At 35.7% G+C, this 20,940-nt stretch overlaps 1 protein-coding gene across 4 annotated transcripts in view; it reads left to right on the forward strand.

Moving 5' to 3' along the window:
* AGTPBP1 (ATP/GTP binding carboxypeptidase 1) overlaps positions 1–20,940 on the forward strand; it is a 175,696-nt gene that overhangs the window by 63,738 nt on the left and 91,018 nt on the right. For all 4 annotated transcript variants that reach the window (XM_046664864.1, XM_046664863.1, XM_046664865.1 and 1 more), the window contains exons 10-12: positions 2,913–3,121; positions 4,635–4,812; positions 18,184–18,281. In XM_046664864.1, the coding sequence (XP_046520820.1) occupies positions 2,913–3,121; positions 4,635–4,812; positions 18,184–18,281 (485 nt within the window). The remainder of the gene's footprint in view (positions 1–2,912; positions 3,122–4,634; positions 4,813–18,183; positions 18,282–20,940) is intronic.

Here is a 20,940-nt window from a genome sequence, read left to right on the forward strand (position 1 = left end):
TAACATTTCATCCTAAAGATCTGTGTTAATGGCTTTCAGAGTTATTTTTCCCCAAAACTGTCATCAAGAGTGAGACCAACTGCCCTTAAGTTTGAATGACCAGAATTGTATATTTGAATAGTAGCAAATGATTAATTGATTGAAAACCTGGTATTTGGTAAGGTAATGATTTATTAAATTTAAAATATCACCTTAGGTATGAATCTTATATACCAGAATATATAAAATTCAGTTAACAGTTTTATCTTTGAAATGAAATGTGTGGTACTTAGTTAGATTAGCCATGTAGCTTTATTTTCATATATGATGTGATAAACTTTAGACCAAGATCAGAACACTTGGATTAACTTTAAAAGATATTTGTAGCCTTGCTTTGATGTGTCCTGACTTTGTGGTTAAAATTTTTTAAAGATTAATTTTTAAATTAATATAGGCATATATTTTTGATGTAGAGTAGATTAAAGTAGCTATTAAAACTAAGCTCTTATTAAAGATTCTCACAATCACTAATAACAAAGTTACTAATTCTAAGTCAGTAGAAACTAAAACTCTCATAAGTTTCAAATATTTTGTAGAAATTAATCAACCTAAGGTGAATGAAATTTGATATCTTCAGTTTTAAATAGTGATCTTCCTTCTACACCCTGCCTTCTTCTCCTTCAAAGGAGGGTGGTGGGCAAACCTATCTGTTTACTCCATCAGGTGAAAAAGTAACTGAAAAGTAGAATGACTCTAGTTTATATTTATTATGTTTTCTTATGGCACACAGCACTAAATAGAATAAAAATTTAATAATGCAAAATGATATTTAGTAGCACACTGAGTATTTTTAAATGCACTGTGGCATTTTGGAATATTCTCATTAATTGATTTTTTAAAAAATTGCTTTTTGGTGGAAGGACAGTAATTTACTTTAAAAGCATAAATTAGACTACTATAGTAAACCTGAGAGAGTATAAAGCAAAGAATATGTATACAGTCATGCGCTGCATGACGATGTTTTGGTTAATGACAGACCATGTATATGATGGTGGTCTCATAGGATTAGTACCATATAGCCTAGTTACCATCTAGGTTTGTGTAAGTCCACTCTATGATGTTCCCACAAGGACGAAATCACCTAATGACGCATTTCTTAGAATGTATCCCTGTCGTTCAGTGACACATGACTGTACACACAGTGCAGAAAGACAGGTGGCTTCGTTGCTGTCATTGGAGTATAGGTTAGATGCTTTGTCTAAAGGGAGACCTAAGTTGTCTTTTAACTAGAGAGGGAAGAAGGGACATAGGCTGGTTGTGAGCTAGGTGTCCTGAACACATGAACAAGACCCCTTTGCTAAGCTGTTTTAGTTGTGCTCATTTGCAGATAGCTGTGTTCATTTCTCTTAAGGGTCACTCAGCACCTGTGTTTGAGTTGTGGGCAAGTTTCTTATTTAATTTTTAATAAAGATTTAAGTATTCCTCACAAATACCATTTAGACTATTGGGAATTCCAGTGGAAATACAGTCTGTAATAGGACTTAAACGATCATCATGTCTTTTAAGAAAATCATATTCACAGCTAGTAAGCTAAAGGCTTTTATATTCCAATTGGTGTAAACAGAGTCTGTATATTCATTTAAAACATATGAAACTATTCTTAGTCAAAACTATTGAACTAATTTTGTAAATAGCCACAGCCTTAGCTGTCTCTTCTAGACATAACAGAGATTTAGAGCTGTTACATAGGAGCCCCCTTCCTCCGTGAGTTTCTTCCTGCTTTCTAATGTCAGAACATAATTTCTGAGAGGACGTCAATCAGTTTTTTGATCTCAGCATCTTGTTTTTATGTTTTAGGTGTGTATTAGCACCTTTGGAAACTGTAGTGATCTTTCAGGCAACTAAAAGCAGGATGGCCTTACTGTTGTGTTATCTTGGTGTTCATGCCGTGAGCCTGGGGGTTATTTTATAGGGAAATGAAGATTAGGAAGAGACTGGTATTTCTTTGTAACTAAACAACCTCAAATGGGTTGGTATTCCACATTACCTTGCACTCTGATGATTGGCGCCCCCATGTGGTGCTGGCTGGCTCAGGATGTTGCTATGATATGATTCCCTTGCTGCCATCTTAGTGATATACACCCTTTTGGTTAATAATCTTAAATATTAACACTTCAAAAATAATAAAATAGGTGAAATTTGTGGACTTATTTCTGTTAATTCTATCCCAATAAAATTGAATATTTACAAAATAATTTTTAATGTAGTTTCTATTACATTAAAAAATTAGTGACCAGAAGGCACCATTGTCTAATCATACAGTGCTCCTTAACATTTTATTTACTAAAAAGTTGTACAAATATTTTTAACTTAATATTGTTATGACATATATTTATATCATTGGGATAATTAAAACAATTAATTTCACTGGAAACATATAAAATTTGTAATAGGAGTTACAGTCCAATGGAGTTAATTTTAGTGAAAACACACAAAGTTTGCAATGGAAGTTACAATAATGATAATGACTTTTATCAAAATCGTATTCACAGCTAGTAAGTTAAAGGCTTATATGTTCCATTTGATGTAATCAAAGTCAGTATATTCATAAGTTATAAAATACATGAAACTTTTGTTAAGTATTAACATTTAAAAATATGTAGTCCTAATTGTATTAAAGGCATTTTAATACTTATTAACCACAAAACAATATATGGTCAGGTTTCTGGAAAATGTAATTTGCCATCTGGAACTTGTCATATTTATTTTTTTATATTAAAAAATATTTAAATATGTGGCTGGCATATGGTTTTTTTGAAAAAAGAATTATAGGAATTCATTACAATGTTGTGGTTATGTTTTTAATTTGATTTTTTCTACCACTTTCTCTTGTCATTTAAAAAATATTCTTTCTCAATTTTCTTTTGTTAAAGAAACAAATGCCAGGAGAGCTGTAGACAGAGGATATGTTCAAGTCCTTTTAACAATTTATGTAGATTGGCACCGCCATGATAATCGGCATAGAAACATGCTCATTCGGAAAGGAATTTTACAGAGTTTAAAAAGTGTTACAAACATCAAGTTGGGAAGAAAAGCATTTATTGATGCCAATGGGATGAAAATTCTCTATAACACTTCACAAGTGAGTTTTTAATTTGCTTCCTGTTATTGTGATTATGTATTAATGATATTATTTAATTCTTGAGAAAACTTAGTATTTCTTAAAAATATTCAGGAAAGTATGATAAGTGTATTAAAAAAAATCTGAAAACTAAAAGATCGTTTTTCACATGTGACCTCAGACCGAGTTGCATATATCTGCAATGTGAGATTGTTTCCTGCAGGTAAAAAGGAAGCTGTGTAGATCTATCTGCTGGACAGGAAGGGGTCCATGTAGCCATGCTGTCTAAGTTGTGCAGTTGGCTGTACTCAGTTTTGCATGTTCCCCTCATAAGGTATTGAGGGATCCTTTGCAGCTGTTAAGTCCACTCTGTTGTCTGTGAGTGTTCTCCGTGTCTTCATTCTGGATAGAGCGTTTTTAGAGAGGGCACAAAAGTGAAGCCTGGGGCTGAGGATCCTGGTTCTGCCAGCCACCTTAAGCATAACCCTTGTTGACAATATCTTTAGCAATATTTTTTGTAGCATCTCTAGAGGACTTTCACTTCCGGGGAGTGAGGATGTTGCACTGTGACCCTTTTGTGTTTAGAAGGCTATAATTGTTAGAAAGATACCTCTTGAAAATTCCAGCCAGTTATCTTGGTCTTACACACAACAAACAATCTTTTCCTATGTGACAGTAATTAAGATATCTGAACACACATTTTATGTTTACCTTTAGCTTTTTCTTTTCTAGATCAATCATGTGCCCTTGGTTTTACTATTCCTAATATAGGCAATGACAGGTATTTGATATATAAGAAAAAGTTGGGTGACTTTGTTTATAGCATTTGTCATTTCTGAGCCTTAATCTGATAGGTCAGATGTGAAGATGTGTATTGAAAATTTTATGGGATATTAAAGTGTCATCTAAATGTCAATTGTCAATAATAATGGTGTTATATGAAATGGTTTCAAATCCTATCCATTAGCTCTTCTCAAGATTATATACCAGGACAGCAAATTAAACTCTTAATCACACAATCCTGATATTCAAGCTATTCTTTTCTAAGTTGAACAGCCAATTATTAGAGGTGCTATTGCATGATAATGATGTGTTTCTGAGAAAGGCTCAGCCAAATGCATGTTTCTTTTTATTTCTTACACATTTCTTACTATCTTTCTTACTTAATCCTTTTTTTGCTTCTTCCTTTAAATTTTCTTTTTTATTTTATGCCCTAGTCTTGCTAAATGCTCCCTAAATCACTCATAGATATACTTAATACTTAGGTGACTTTTGGTACCAAAGATGGTACTGACTTCTACTTAGTTAAAATTTTTATAGAAAAGCACTACTAAATTTGCCACGTAAGGTTGTTTCACAAAGAGATACTTCTGAATAGTCAAAGCTATTTTATAATTACATTATGTTAAAATAATGGTTTTTGTGATATTTGTTACTAGAAAATTATTAATGTATTAATTTCTGAAATCATGTAAAATTGGTTCAGTTATTCACAAAAGGCAAATTATCTTTTTTTTCTTTTCTTAAAAACCAGGAATGTTTGGCAGTCAGGACCCTCGATCCTCTTGTCAACACCTCCAGTCTGATAATGAGGAAGTGTTTCCCTAAAAATCGCCTGCCACTCCCAACAATTAAAAGTTCTTTCCATTTCCAGTTGCCAGTTATTCCTGTGACTGGACCTGTGGCCCAGCTCTACAGTTTACCCCCTGAAGGTAGGACCACATGCTTACTGCTGGCTCTCAGTGGTTCTTGGAATTGTGTGACTCTGTTGACTTTTTGTTGTACTTGTGTCCAACTCCCCAGCAATAGAAGGCCTTAATGGACACAATAAACTTTCACATTATATTTTACTTAATAAATGTTCTTTAAATATAAGAAATTGAGGTCTAGTAATTAAGGGAAGTAGTGTGGGATGTGTTACATATATGTAAATGTGAACTGCGAAAAAATTTAAGCATCACATAGCAACATTATTTGATAGTTTTATATAAATTTTCAAAATGTAGGAATGTAAATAAACATTAAATATGTAGGTAATTATATTTGAGCTTACATTTGTAGCTTTTTAATGAACTTCATTTTTTTTAAGTTAAAAATATCTGATCACCAAAATGTTTTGGGTTATGCTTAACAAAACTTGCACATAACTTCCCCAAATGAAAATATGAAATTATCAGAAGAAGGCTGTTTGCCATTTTCTGTACAGTACTGTAGGTACCTAGCCAGGGAAGTAAGAGTTTAAACTTATTAATGTGGGGAAAAAGTGGAATTTTTTTGATAAGATCTAGCAAAATGGAAAAGAGAAAATAGTCTAGGCTATTAATAGAATTTCTAAAGTATTTTCTTGTCAGTTGACCACTTTTTGAAAAAAAATTGAAGGTTCTTATATTTAAAAGCAATATTTTAAATAAAGTGGTTTAAAAGAATTTTCAAGTAGTTATGATTAATTTTAGTATCTTTGATATAGATTTATAATGGTATATATCACAGAGTACACTAAGATTTTATTTTATTTTCTTTTAAAGATTTTATTTTTTTCCTTTTTCTCCCCAAAGCCCCCCAGTACATAGTTGTATATTCTTCGTTGTGAGTCCTTCTAGTTGTGGCATGTGGGACACTGCCTCAGTGTGGCTTGATGAGCAGTGCCATGTCCGCGCCCAGGATTCGAACCAACGAAACACTGGGCCGCCTGCAGCGGAGTGCGCGAACTTAACCACTCGGCCATGGGACCAGCCCCTAAGATTTTATTTTTAAGATGTTTAATTATTAAAGTATAAGTTTAGTCTACACAAAATATCAAAATGGATTATTCAGAAACTTTCTTTAAAAGGTTTAAAAGTCTAAGACTAAGTCTGGGACTTGAATGAGATAGCTAAGTGAAAACAGTGGTCTAATTCCTTCTTTGAATTCCATTTAAAATTACCAACAAATTTTAAAAATAGGGGAAAATCTGTATTGGATCCGAAGACTAGGTAAAGGAACATTTTTTTGTTTTTACCTAACAAACATAGAACCCATGCAACAAACGTGATGGAAATATGAATACAGAAGAGTGTCAGCTCTCTACTCAGTCTTCTTGAAATGCAGTATCTCTGGCTCCAAGTTGAGGTTCCACCAGCACCTGATTTGGAGGGACAATCAAGGGGCAGTTGGAACCCTTTCTTTCCTGTATCTCAAGGGTGTGGGAGTAGGATTGTGGGGATTTAAATGGTGGTTCGAACTGGTAGAAAGCTGGTGAAACTTCTCTATGATACGGCAGATAGTATCACTGGGAGGGAGAAAGGATATACCCCATAGTGTTCTTTATTCAGTGTCCAGAAGAATCACAAGGTAGAGAAACTGACTTCATGTAGTGAATTCACCAAACATGGGAAAAAAATGGCAGAGATGATATTTTTCTGAGGATTCCTTTTCGGCCCCATCTGAGACTGATGGATCTCTGAACTAGAAATGGAGATTTACATTGACTAACAGGCCTTCGTGATGAAGATGTGAGTGGAGTGTTCTAATAGCAACTGCATAGACACAAGGAAAATACCCTCTTTCTTCTTTCTGTTATTTTCTCACATATCAGGCTTCGTTACATTTATCACAATTTTCATTATTTTTTCCTTCCTCAGCTAGAGTATAAGTTCCATGAAGATAGGACTGTTGTTTTTTTCTTCATTTTGTCCTCAACATTCATTAGATTGCATGAAACGTAATATGTGCATTTAACATTTGTTGATGAATGAATTGAGCTGACCTCAAGACTTACTCCCTTGAACATTAAATGCCAAAAGATAGTGAAACAGCATCTACAGAGATTTGAAGGGAAAGAGTTCTGACTCAAGATTTTTGAATCCTTATTAGTTGCCATCCATATGTGAAAGTACATATTCCTAGGCATGTAAGGGTATAGAAGTATGTTATCCAGGTACCCTTCCTAAAGTAATTGCATGAAGTATTACTCCATTCAGGCCAGCGATGAATTATGATGTCAAGAATACAGAAGACATAGGAGCAGAGTAATTGTATTAACCATTACAAACTGTTAAATATGTAATACTAAGTAGTTGCTCTGCTTTTAATTTGAAATATACTAACTAATTCTTGGTGAAGGATACATACTATACAGTTATAAAAAATTGCGTCTTTTACATAAATAAACTAAAATTTATATTGATAGCTTTCCTAATATTACACTATTCTTGCATTTCTAAAATTATAATTATAGAACTAGTGGTCCAAATATGTGTTTTAAAATGTAAAAGTAACATCTAGAACCTTAGGCTTGGATCCACTGAACCATAGGAATCCATGGATGGACTTCAGAGACTATGAACACTTTGAATTCTATATAAGATTATGTATGTTTTTTTTTCTTGGAAAAAATTCTTGAAAGGGTGCATTCATCACTACTATAGAAAAGCAAGGAAATTTCAAAGATGCACAAAATCCTGAGAGTGCTAAACACCAAGCAAGAAAAAGCAACTCAGTTTCAGTAATGAGATATTTAAATGGATAAAATACTCCTATTAAAAGAGAGACTCTCAGATAGGGTTAAAAAACAAAATCTAAGTAGCTGGTATATACTGAAGACAGCAAGGATTGTTTTGTACAATCTAGATAATAACAAGTGTGCCAAATTCTAGAGCAAAGATAGATAAAGCTATAATCATTTGAATAATAAGGAGAAATTGATAGAAACATAGTATGAGTGGGTGATTTTAATACACTTCTAAGTTCTTGGTGAATTAAGTAGAGGTTAAACCAATCTAAGTGATGCTAAAGATAACTCTTGTTAATACGTTTGAAAATATGATTGAAATGGACAATAGGAAAATATGAATAACTAAATTTGACTTTAGTAGTAGAAAACCTGCAACTGAGGATGCAGTCGGGTTGTCTTCAGTGAAGACACCAAGTGCTGATGACTCTGTAGATTAGTTCTCTCAACTTTCAAGAAATTTTCCTATGCTTTATTTTCTAAAGCTTAGGGAAAACAAGGAAAGTTTAGAAGCTAGCAAAACCTGGTAAGAATGACCTGAAAAACCTACAGATCATTGTCACTTGTGAAAATAAATATTAAAATCCTAATATATTAGCAAATTGAATTGAGCAGTATTTTTCACGTATAGGAGACCTTGACAAAGTGAGGATTATTTTTACGAAAGTAAGTTCATTGTAGTATGTAGTCGTATGTAGTATGTATAATTAAGCTATAATAATTGATATTATTTAGTGGCAGTGGCACAAGAATAGATCGTTGAAATGGAAAAGGTCTCAGACACCCTAAGCTATATGGCATTTCACATCTGGAGTATAAAACCAAGGGAAAATACCATATAAAGGAAAATATTTGAAAGGTTTGATTAAAAGTTAAGCCCATATATTCTCTCTGATGCTGAACTGCATTTTCCCTTCTCCCTGTCCAAGCAGTTATCTTTCTTGTTGGCAATAGGCTTTTCTGAATTCAGTCTTTTTCTTTTTCCCTAACAGTTCTTTCTCCAAATGTCAGTTCTTCCCTTGTTTATCCATGACTAACTGCTGTTAGTACAGTCGCATAAATAGACCCAGGTTACCATATGCAATATGAATACTTATTTTTTTGCTATTTCCAAAATAGTTTAAAAAGCAATTTGTTAACTGTGTTAGTTAGGATAGAATGAGCTGCTATTTCAAAGTGACCCCATACAGTGCCCTAGTCATTCAAGTAACAATTGTAATAACAGGTATTTTGGTAGCACATTCTCTTTGCCTGGGACATTACATATCGTAACGCCTTTACTGCTCACAAGAACACTATGAGTGTGGCATCTCTGTTTTATAGATGAGGAAACTGAGACACAAATAACTGATGTAACTTGCTCAAGGTCAAATAGCTAGTAAGTGGAGAAGCTAGGATTTGAATTAAGTATTCTGTCTCCAGAGCCCCTTTGCTACACTGCCACAAGATAGAAGGTTTTTTTATATTATTTATTTATTTTTTGGGAGAGGAAGATTGGCCCTGAGCTAACATCTGTTGTGAATCTTCCTCTTTTTGCTTGAGGAAGGTTGTTCCTGAGCTAACATCTGTGCCAGTTTTCCGTTTTGTATGTGGGACGCTGCCACAGCATGGCTTGGATGAGCAGTGTGTAAGTCTGCACCCGGGATCTGAACCTGCAAGTGCTGGCTTGCTGAAGTGGAGTGCATGAACTTAACCACTACGTCACCAGGCTGGTCCCCACAAGATAGAAGTTTTTTTCTCATATATCCATCCGAAAGATGGGCAGGAGAGCCTGGGCAGTAGGTCATCAAAGGAAACTGGTTCTTTTTGTTTTCATCATCTCCTATGGTGGTTTCCTCATGTGTATGTGGAAAATGGTAATGAAAAAAAGTGGAGAGGGCAGTTTTCTTTTTAAATAGTGATTAAGTTTGCGTGCTCCACTTCAGTGGCTTGGGGTTCACTGGTTCAGATCCTGGGTGTGGACCTATGCACCACTCATCAAGCCATGTTGTGGTGGCGTCTCACATAGAAGAACTAGAGGGACTTACAACTAGGATATACAACTATGTACTGGGGCTTTGTAGAGAAAAAAAAAAAAAAAGAGGAAGATTGGCAACACGTGTTAGCTCAGGACCAATCTTCCTCACCGAAAAAAAGCATACTTTAAAAAAAAAGAAAGAATTTCACCTATAATTTGCATTTACCACTTTATGTCACATGCCATTGGTCAAAACTTGGTCATATGGCTGTAACTACTGTGAGGAAGGCTGGGATCTGTAACCTCTAGCTAGAACTCAGAGGTGTTGGTGCTAAAATGGAGAGGAGAACAGGCGGGTAGGGAGGAGTTTATAATCTTCACTGTAATGAGTCACATTGGAAATGGAAGTCAAGAAGAGTCTAAAGAAGGTGATGTCAGCAAGATGTTGGGGTAGGAGGTACCAACGCTTGTCTCCCATCCAAATACAACAAAAACAAACAACCAACTAAAAACTGATGAAAATATCTCAGGGATGGTTCTGGGCTACCATGAAGAAGCATCAAAAACCTTGCAGAGCTCAAAAACTGAGGATGGTCGAGTAGAAAAGTACAGGAAACATATTATCTACGTCACCTTGTCCCCCAGTCTAGAGCAGCTTGGCACCAGGAGGGTTCCCCTCAGAGGAATTTCACCTGACAGGGAAAAGGAAAGCAGAAGAATCCCAGCAAGCCTCATTTCTATGGACATTTGTAGCCTTTGCTACTGAGGTCTCCCACGTCTTCGTCAACGCTGATCCCAGCTGATGGAGCTGCCTCTAGTGCTGCCCAGTGTACCTGCTCCTTGGGGCTGGGGCTGTCACTCTGGGCCTGCTGTTGCTGCATCTCCCTCTGGCTGAAATCTGGCAAGACCCAGAGACCCAGACCCCTTTTCCATGAGAGATCTGCACGCTCTTGCATCTAAGACACTAATGCTATGCCAGACTCCACTGCTGCTGCAAATGCACCTGTGTCCCAGGACCCAGGCACTGTGCTGGTTCTGCATGCACCTAGTCCCAGGACTCCAGTTCTGCTGCTGTTCTGAGTGCCGGCATACCAGACCAGGAGCAAAGAGAGATCTCCTTAGGTAGAACTTCCTCCCATGGGCAAAAAAGGAGAACAAGGAGACCACAGCAGCCTTTGCCTCTGAGCAGCCCAATAGCCCTAGCCACCACTGCCACCTGCAGGACCTCCATAGTATTGGCCACAGAAGACCCTTGCAGTTTGTGCTAATGTTGACCTCAGCTGATGGAGCTGCATGGAGACTGTTACTGTGCCTTCCCAGAAAGCAAAGATCCTATATCCTACCCAGCCATTGCCTTCAGGTGCAAGTCTTTCCCTACCTAAGCCTGTCTGAAAAGGCTAGAAGAGGTGACTGTGCTCTCAAATGTGTAGACATCAACACAGAGCCATCAGAAACATAAAAAAGCAAGAAAACATGACACTACCGAAAGGAACACAGTAATTTTCCAGTAACTAACCCCAAAGAAATGGAGATCTGTGAGTTACCTAAAAAAGAATTCAAAATAGTTATTTTAAGGAAGCTCAAATAATTTAAGAGACGACAGATAGACAACTCACTGAACTTAGGAAAACAATACATGAATAAAGATAAAGAAGTCATAAAAACAACTAAGCAGAAATTTTGGACCTGAAGAATACAGTGAATGAAATGAAAAATGCAGTAGAGGACTTCAGCATCAGGATCAATCAAGCAGAAGAAGGAATCTGTGAACTTGAAGACAGATCTGTTGATATTATCCAGTCAGAGGAGAAAAAAGAAATTGGAATGAAAAAGAGTGAAGGAAGCCTGTGTGAATTATGGAACACCATGAAGTGAAACAATGCCTGTATTATAGGAGTCCCAGAAGTAGAAGAGACAGAAAAGGACAGAAAACTTAAAGAAATAATGGCTGAAAACTTACCAAATCTGGGGAGAGATTTGGCCATCTTGGTCTGTGAAGCTCAGAGATCTCCAAACAGATTCATCCCAAAAGATCTTCACTGAGACATTATAATCAAGCTCCATAAAATCAAAAACAAAGAGAGAAGTTGAAAGCAGCAAGAGAAAAAAGACTTATCACATACAAGGTAATTCTGATAAGGCTAGTAGCAGATTTCTCAGCAGAAACCTTAGGCTGGGAGAGAGTGAGATGGCATATTCAAAGTGCTCAAAGGAAAAACTGTCAGCCAAGAATACTTTACCCAGGAAAATTGTCCTTTAGAAATGAAAGAGAGATAATGACTTTCCCAGAATAACAAACGCTGAGGGAATTTATGACTACTATACCTGCCTTACAAGAAATGTTGAAGGGAATTCTTCAAGCTGAAAAAATAGGGTGCTAATTAGTAACATGAAAACATATGAAAGTATAAAATTTACTTTAAGGGTAAATATGTAGTCAAATTCAAAATACACTAATATTGAAATGGTAGTGTGTACATCACTTTGAACTCTAGTATATAGGTTAAGAGACAGAAGTGTTAAAAATAAATATAGCTACAATATTTTGTTACTGGATACACAATATAAAGCGATGGAAATTGAAACATTAACCACATAAATTGTGGGGAGGCAAGTAGATGGGTAGAAGTTTTTTATACAATTGAAGTTGTTATCAGCTTAAAATAGATGGTTATAAATATAAAAAGTATTATGGAAAGCCTAATGGTAACTACAAAGCAAAAACCCGTAATTGATACACAAATGATAGAGAAGAATCAAAACATGACGCTACAAAAAACCGTCAACTCAGAAAGAAGGTGTAAGAGAGGAAGAAAGGAACAAAGGGCCCACAAAACAATCACAAAGCAATAACCAAAATGGCACTAGTAGAGTAATTACCTGTAATTACTCTAAGTATAAATGGTTTAAATTCTCCAATTAAAAGACATAGCATTGCTGAATGGATAAAAAAAATAAGGCCCAACTATATGCTGCCTACCAGAGACTTACTTAAGCTTTAAGGATCCTCATAGGCTGAAAATGAAGAGATAGAAAGAGATATCCTTGCAAATGGAAACCAAAAAGGAGGAGGGGTAGCATACTTACATCAGACAAAATAGACTTTAGGTGAAAACCTGTAACAAGAGACAACGAAGATCATTATGTAATGATAATGGGGTCAATTAATCAAGAAGATAGAATAATTATGAACATGTGCACCCAATATTGGAGCACCTAAATGTATTAAAAAATTAGTAAAAGGTCTGAAGGGAGAAATGGCAATGTTTCCTAATATTAGGAAACTTAAATGCCCCACTTTCAACAATGGCTAGATCAGACAGAAAATCGATAAGGAAATAATGGATTTGAATGGCACTTTAGACAAAATGGACCTAACAGACATATGCAGAAAATTCCATCCAATAGCAGCAGAATACGCGCTCCTCAAGTGCACATGGAACATTTTCCAGGATGTGTCATATGTTAGGTCACAAAATAAGTTATAATGAGTTTAAAAAGATTGAAATCACATCAAGTATCTTTTCTGACCGCGATGGTGTGAAACTAGAAATCAGTAATAGGATGAAAGCTGAAACATTCACGGATATTTGGAAGTTAAATAACACATTTTTGAACAACCAGTGGGTCACAGAGGAAATCAGAAAATATCTTGGATGTAAACAAAAGTGGAAACACAGCATATCAAAACTTTTGGGATGCAGCAAAAGTACCTCAAAGAGGGAAGTTTATAGCAGTAAACACCTACCTTAAGAAAAAAGAAAGAGCCAAATAAACAGCCTAACATTATACTTCAAGGAACCAGAAAAGAAAGAATAAACTAAGGCCAAAGTTAGCAGAAGGAAGGAAATAATGAAGACTAGAGCAGAAATAAATGAAATAGAGACTAGAAAGATATTAGATAAGATTAACAACACTAATAGTTGGTGTTTTGAAAAGATAGACTTGGCAAACCTTTAGCTATACTAGGTAAAAAAGAGAGATGACTCAATAAAATGTAAATGAAAGAGGAGACATTACAGCTGATAGCACAGAAATACAAAGGATTGTAAGAGGATACTGTGAACAATTATACTCCAACAAATTGGACATTTCAGAAGAAGATAAATTCCTAGAGACACAAAACCCACCAAGACTGAATCAGAAATAGAAAATCTCGTCAGGCCAATTACTAGTAATGAAATTGAATCAATAATAAAAAATCTCCCAACAAAAGCCCAGGACCAGATGTCTTCACTACTGGATTCTACCAAACATTTAAAGATAATCCTTCTTAAACTCTTCCAAAAAATTGAAGAGGAAGGAGCACTTCTAAACTCATTTTATGGAACCAGCATCACCCTGATACCAAAGCCAGACAAAGATGCTACAAGAGAAGAAAGTTACAGGCCAGTATCCCTGAGGAACGTAGATGGAAATGTCTTCAACAAAATACCAGCAAACTGAATTCAACAACAAATTGAAAGGATCATACACCATGATTAAGTGGGATTCATCTGTGGGATGCAAGGATATTTCAACATCCACAAATCAAAATGTGATACACCACATTAACAAAATGAAGGATAAAAATCGTCTGATCATTTCAATAGATGCAGAAAAAGCTTTTCACAAAATTCAAAATACTTTCATGATAAAAGTTCTCAACAAATTATGTATAGGGGGAATGTTCCTCATTGTAATAAAGCCTGTATATGACAAGCCCATAGCTTACATCATGCTCAATGGTGAAAAGTTAAAAAGCCTTCCTCTGGAATCAGGAACAAGACAAGGATGCCCACTCTTGCCCTGTCTATTCAACATACTACTAAATATCTTAGCTGTAGCAATTAGACTAGAAAAAAGAAAAGGCATCCAAATCAGAAAGGAAGAAGTAAAATTATGTTTGTAGATGACATGATCTTATATATAGGAAACACTAAAGTCTCCACCAAAAACTGTTAGAACTAATAAATGAATACAGTAAAATTGCAGGATACAAAATCAGTATACAAAAGTCTGTTGTGTTTCTATACACACTATCAACGAACTCTCTGAAAGAGAAATTCAGAAAACATTTCCGTTTATAATAGCATCAAAAACAATAAAATACTTTCAAATCCTTAGTAAAATTTATTTGTAATACCTGTACACTGAAAACTATAAGACATTGATGAGTTTGAAGAGAACACAAATGGAAAGATATTCTATGTTCTTAGATTGGAAGAATTAATATTGTTAAAATGTCCATACTACCTAAAGCGATCTACAGATTCACAGAAATGTGAAAAACTATCCAAAAATTTGTATGGAACCACAAAAGACCCCAAATAACCAAAGCAGTCCTGAGAGAGAAGAACAAAGCTAGAGGCATCACACTTCCTGATTTGAAACTGTTAAAAACCTATAGTATTCAAAAAGTATGGTACTCAAATATACCAGGCACATAGCCAGGTGGAACAGAATAGAGAGCCCAGGCATAAACCCATGCATATTTGGTGAACCAGTTTTTGATAAGGGTGCCAAGAATGCACATTGGGGAAAGGACAATATCTTCAATAAATTGTAATGGGAAAACTATGTATCGACGTGCAGAAGAATGACACTGGAACCCTATCTTACAGCACTCACAAAAATTAACTTAAAATGGGTCAAAGACTTAAATATAAGACCTAAAACTGTAAAACTCCTAGAAGAAAATGTAGGGAACAAGATCCTTCTGATTGGTCTTGGCAATGGTTTCTTGGATAAGACACCAAAAGCAATAGCAACAAAAGCTAAACACACACAGGGACTACATCAAACTAAAGAGATTCTGCACAGCAAGGGAAACAATAAATTGAAAAGGCAGCCTACAGAATGGGAGAAAATATTTCCAAACCATATATCTGATAAGAGGTGGATATCCAAAATGTATAAAGAACTCATACAGCTGAATAGCACAAAAGCAAATGATCCAAGTAAAAAATGGGCAAAGTACCTGAATAAACATTTTCCCAAAGAAGGCATACAAATGGCCATCAGGTATATGAAAAGGGGCTTAACATCACTAAACATCAGGGAAATGCAAATCAAAAGCACAGTAAGATATCACCTCACACCTGTTAGAATGGCTATTACAAAAAAGACAAAATAGCAAATGTTGGCAAGGGTGTGGAGGAAACAGAACACTTATATCTTGTTGGTGGGAATCTAAGATGGTAGAACTGTTATGGAACACAACTTGGAGGTTCCTCAAAAAAATAAAAATAGAAATATCAGCAATCCCACTCCTGGGTGTTTATCTGAAAGAACCGAAATTATTATCTTGGAAGAGTTATCTGCACACTCATGTTCATTGCAGCGTTGTTCACAGTAGCCAGGGTTTGGAAACAACCTAAATGTCCTTCGAGGTATGAATGGATAAAGGGAGTATAGGAATATTATTCAGCCAATAAAAAGAAGGAAATCCCACCATTTGCAGCAACATGGGTGAATCTGGAGGACATTATGCTAAGTCAGCTATGCCAGACAGAGAAATACAACTATATGGCATCACTTATATGTGGAATGTTTTTTTTAAAAACCCAGTTTCATAGAAACAGAGAATAGAATGATGGATGTGGGGACTGGGGTCGTGAGGTCAAAGGGTACAAATTTTCAGTTATAAGAAGTTTAAGTTCTGGAGATAATAGTGTACAGCATGGTGACTCTAGTGTGTACTTTAAAGTTCCTGAGAGTAGATCTTAAGCAGTCACACACACATACACAGACACACATGCACAAAGTATTAACAGTGTTAACTGTGTGAGGTGATGCCTGTGTTGAGTACCTTCATCTTGGTAATCATTTTACAGTGTATATGTATATCAAATCATCACGTTGTACAATTTAAATATGTACAATTATATTTGTCAGTTATTCCTCAGTTAAAAAAATTTTTTAAAAGTTTAGAAAAATGTCCTTTAAAAATATTCTCTAGATGCTGGCCCCGTGGCCAATGGTTGAGTTTGCGTGCTCTGCCTCAGTGGCCCAGGGTTTCGCTGGTTTGGATCCTGGGTGTGGACATGGCACGCTCATCAGGCCATGCTGAGGCGGCGTCCCACATAGCAGAGCCAGAAGGACCTACAACTAGAATATACAACTGTGTACCAGGGGGCTTTGGGCAGAAGAAGAAGAAGAAGAAAAAAAGACTGGCAACAGATGTTAGCTCAGGTGCTAATCTTTGGGAAAAAAAAAATTCTCTACTTTGTTTTACAGCCCTCAGTTACTTACCTGAGTACTTTCAGAGTACTCTTCTACTCTTCTTTCCCTGTCTCCTCCACTTTCATGGTCCTCATGTCCTTTTACATTCTGTCCCCTGAGTTTCTCTCTAGTGTGTATTCATTCTTCATCCCTATTACTGCTGTATCGGTCCAGACAGTTGGTGTCTTTTTCCTCTACTGATTGGTCTCGCTCCACATATATGTTCTCTCTCTCACACCTGCCTTCTTTTGAAAAATGTAAGTTGAATTAAGCAGTTCTCCTCCTGAAAATCCTCAGTGCTTATCTTCCATAGGGTAAAGATCTAGGGGGCCGGCTTGGTGGCGTAGTGGTTAAGTTTGTGCGCTCTGCTTCAGTGACCCGGGGGTTGCTGGTTTGTATCTTGGGCATGGACCTACACACTGCTCATCAATCCATGCTGTGGGGACATCCCACGTAGAAGAACCAGAAGGATCTACAACTAAGAGATACGACCATGTACTGGGAGTTTGGGGAGAAAAAACAAAAGAGGAAGATTGGCAGCAGGTGTTAGCTCAGGGCCAATCTCCCTCACCAAAACAAAGAAACAAACAAAACACCCCTGAGGGGGGAGAATCAAACTACTTGGCTTACTATACCCTGCATTTTCCTATTCTTATTTGCCTTTCTTAGGACTTTCCCAAGCATGTAAGTTAAGTCGTGGTTAACTTATTATTTTCTAAAGATATCATCTAAATTCTTTATTTAGCGTTATTTCCTCTTCTTAAAAGCCACACTCACCCACCCTTATGTTCACCTAGAAAGCTGCCGTATTTTCTTCAAGATACTACTTATTACCTGTTTTGTGAAGTGATCACTGATAACCCCTTGGCCATGAGCAGTTTGTAATTAGTTATTCCATCCCTTGTTTTCCCATAGCATTTTCAAGTATATGCCTTCATTAACGTGTATCTTTTGTATTATAATTACTTGTTTACTCTTTTCTGCTCTTTAACCTCATGAGCTCCCTGAGGGCAGGGACTGTATTTACACATCTTTTAAAAAAATCCCCAGCACACAACACAGCACATGGCACATGGTAGTTCTTGAAACACGTAAATGGGAAATGAATTGTAAAGGGATGAATTGAGTTATTGAAATTTATCATAAATAAGAAACAAAATGTTTGATTCAGGTTGTTGCAATGTAAGACATTAATTTTTTAAAACTGAGAACAATAGTAAAAAAACCCATACATTTTTTACAGTTTTTCTCCAAATTTTAAAGCACTGTTACTTTGTCTCATAGATTTTTCAACACTTGGGGTATTTTTAATAAGAAATTTCATTTCCTTTTCCTTTTGTGGTTGAAATACTTTATATATATCATTCTACCTTTGGATGTGCATGTTTTAGAATGCTTACCTCTGACCTACTTATAGCACATTTTGTATCATAGTGGATGACGTAGTAGATGAAAGTGATGACAACGATGATATTGATTTAGAAGCTGAAAATGAAACAGAAAATGAAGATGACCTAGATCAAAATTTTAAGGTGAGTTTAAATTTCTGTCTTTAGTCAACTTGATAAATTGTATACACAGTTGTAAAACAAAGATTGGGTAAATAGAGATAGCTAATGGTGGATTAATTTGTCCACATCTTTTTATTGTGGGTGACTGTGGACACTAAGCTATTGAAAGGGAAAATAATGTTGCTTTGAATGCATTGGTCTGGAAAGGGCCTTAAAATAGCTTATTTTCACTCTTCTCTGACCAGGAAGATTTTATCTAACTTTTCTGACTTAGATTTTAAAGTCTAAGGAAATTTAAGTTTGAAGGAAAGTGGTTTAACACTCTTTTAAGTGGCAACATGCTCCTCTTTCAGCAATCTTTAGGGGATACAAAAATAGTAGGAAAATAATAACTGATGGGTTTTTGGTAAGAATTAGTGTTTACATAATGATTCTTAGGTTTCAGTTGATTGGAAAGGGAAATGGACGTGCATTTATTGAATCGAGAAAAGATAAAAAATTATTGTCATGTTATATGAGATATTAAGTAAAGAGGCAGGTGAGTTTTGAAAATTTTATGGCACCTCTGGAAGTCTAGGTAGTCTTTACTTGATTTATTTAGTGGTAGAGGGAACCATTCTAATGTCTGTAGAAAAATATTTGCTTAACGCATTTTTCAACTGTTTACCTTAGTCCTTCTGTCTCCTTGGGCCTTTTTGTCTTGAAATGCTGTTATCAAAATTGGGGCACACTGAGTATTTGACTCTCTTTGGATGTAGCATCTAAGATACTGGAAGGGGAAATAGCAGATATAGAACCAGTTTCATTATTACCAAATATGGTCACCAAGGCAATCTTTGGCAAAATTGTCAAGTTAGCCAGTCTGGGTGACATGATGGTCTACATCCTGTCCTCAAGAAGCTACAAAGAAGAAAAACAGAGCAGGCTCTGATGGTGAAGGCAAAAGATCTGGGGTAACTGTGTGTTTGTGGTTCTCGACTTGATATAAGTAAAAGAACTGGTAGGATCCAAGAAGTGTTCCTTAGATAACAGAGGCTATATTCAAATCAACTTTTTGGATTCTTTGAGAGGTATAGGGCTAATAATTAGCAGATGGAGGCACAGGAAAGTTATCACTGTAGCTTATAAGAGGTGGGGCCAGAATTCAGAATAAAGCAGGCTGGTGTGAATGTCCCCTCTCTTCACTGCTGTGCTATACTAAAATATGATTTTTCTTAAAGAACTATAGAATTGTTGGCTCTTTGAGACTGCTGAAGTGTATTATCATTTTTCTTCTTTACCACTGTTGTCGTCTTACTGTCATTGGCTGTTAAATTTGGACTTTAATTTCTTCTTTGTATCTAAATACCGTCACTTCTTTCATGCCTCAGTTGAACTTGCTGCATTGTAGTGGGGATAATATTTGTTTGTGTTCTATTGTGATTGTGGTCTTAGACACTGTTTTTTCCTCACCACAGTGATTCCATTCTCTTGCCCCAGATTTTTCAGAGTTTGGAGTGTTTACAGAAACCTGGAGGTTCTAGAAGACTCATCTCCAGGTCGTCAGGTCTTGTTAGTCTATAAGCGTCAATGCATTCTTTTTTCCCTTTTCCCTCTTTGACTTTAGTAGGACTGTAAGGAGTGGTAGAAGGTGATTTTGTTTCTTTCTTCCAAGTCTATCAGTAGTTCTTTATCTTTGTTTTTCCCCAAACCAAAACACAAAATTGGCCTCTCAAAGTACAGTTTTCTTGCCTCACTATGCCTGTTTTACAGGTAAATTTTTTTTTTTTAAGTAGAGAGTCACTATGTAAGGCTATATTTTCACAAAATAGTATTGAATATTGAACTAGTATGTTTAGAGAAAAGAATATCTTTGTAAATTTTTTTTGTTATTTTGAAAGCATTGTCTACTTTATTAGATTCTAATCAAGAAAATTACATTATTTTTGGTTCATCAATGCATAATTTGAAGATATGTGAAATTACGTATGTATTCGTGTAATAATAATTACACAATAACGATGCAATAATTAACATGATACTCTTTAGATAAAACCAGTCTTTATTATTCATGGCAATGGGGAAAATCTTTTTATTGATTATACAAATAGTAGCTAAATTTCTGAATATGAAATAATGAGAAATACTTAGTATGTTTTTCCTTTTAAATTACTTATTAATATGAAAATGTATAAATATAGTCAGATACATGTATATAGAGCATTTTAAAGATTGAAGCATAGTAGAATACATTTAAGGATGAAAAATAAGTAGTTACTCTGATAGTAAGATAAATGCAAAAATAAAAATGAATACAAATTGAAAATGAGTGAGTGGTCTTCTTATCACTCTTTAGCCATCAGTGAAGGTAATGTGAGGCCAGAGTTGAGGGTCCTGGAAAATATCGTGGAAAGGAGGTAAACTGACACTTGTCTTTCTATCATGGGGTAGCATTAGCTCTTTGAACAGGTAGGAACCAATTTGATCCCGGATACACATCCTGTTTCACTGAGATCATACTTCTTTAAATTTACCCTCTTTTTTCCCAAAGGGGCGTGGAAGTCCTTTCTGGCTGTTGTTCCACTCCTTACTTTACTTTTTCCCTGAAAAACTGAATGAGTGGTGCCCTGGGCTTTTCTAGGAGAGCGTTACTGACTACGGACTATGAGAGTGCGTGGTAATCATTAGTCTGTTGAGGCAG

Source organism: Equus quagga, chromosome 6, assembly GCF_021613505.1.
Source record: "Equus quagga isolate Etosha38 chromosome 6, UCLA_HA_Equagga_1.0, whole genome shotgun sequence".
NCBI lineage: Eukaryota > Metazoa > Chordata > Mammalia > Perissodactyla > Equidae > Equus > Equus quagga.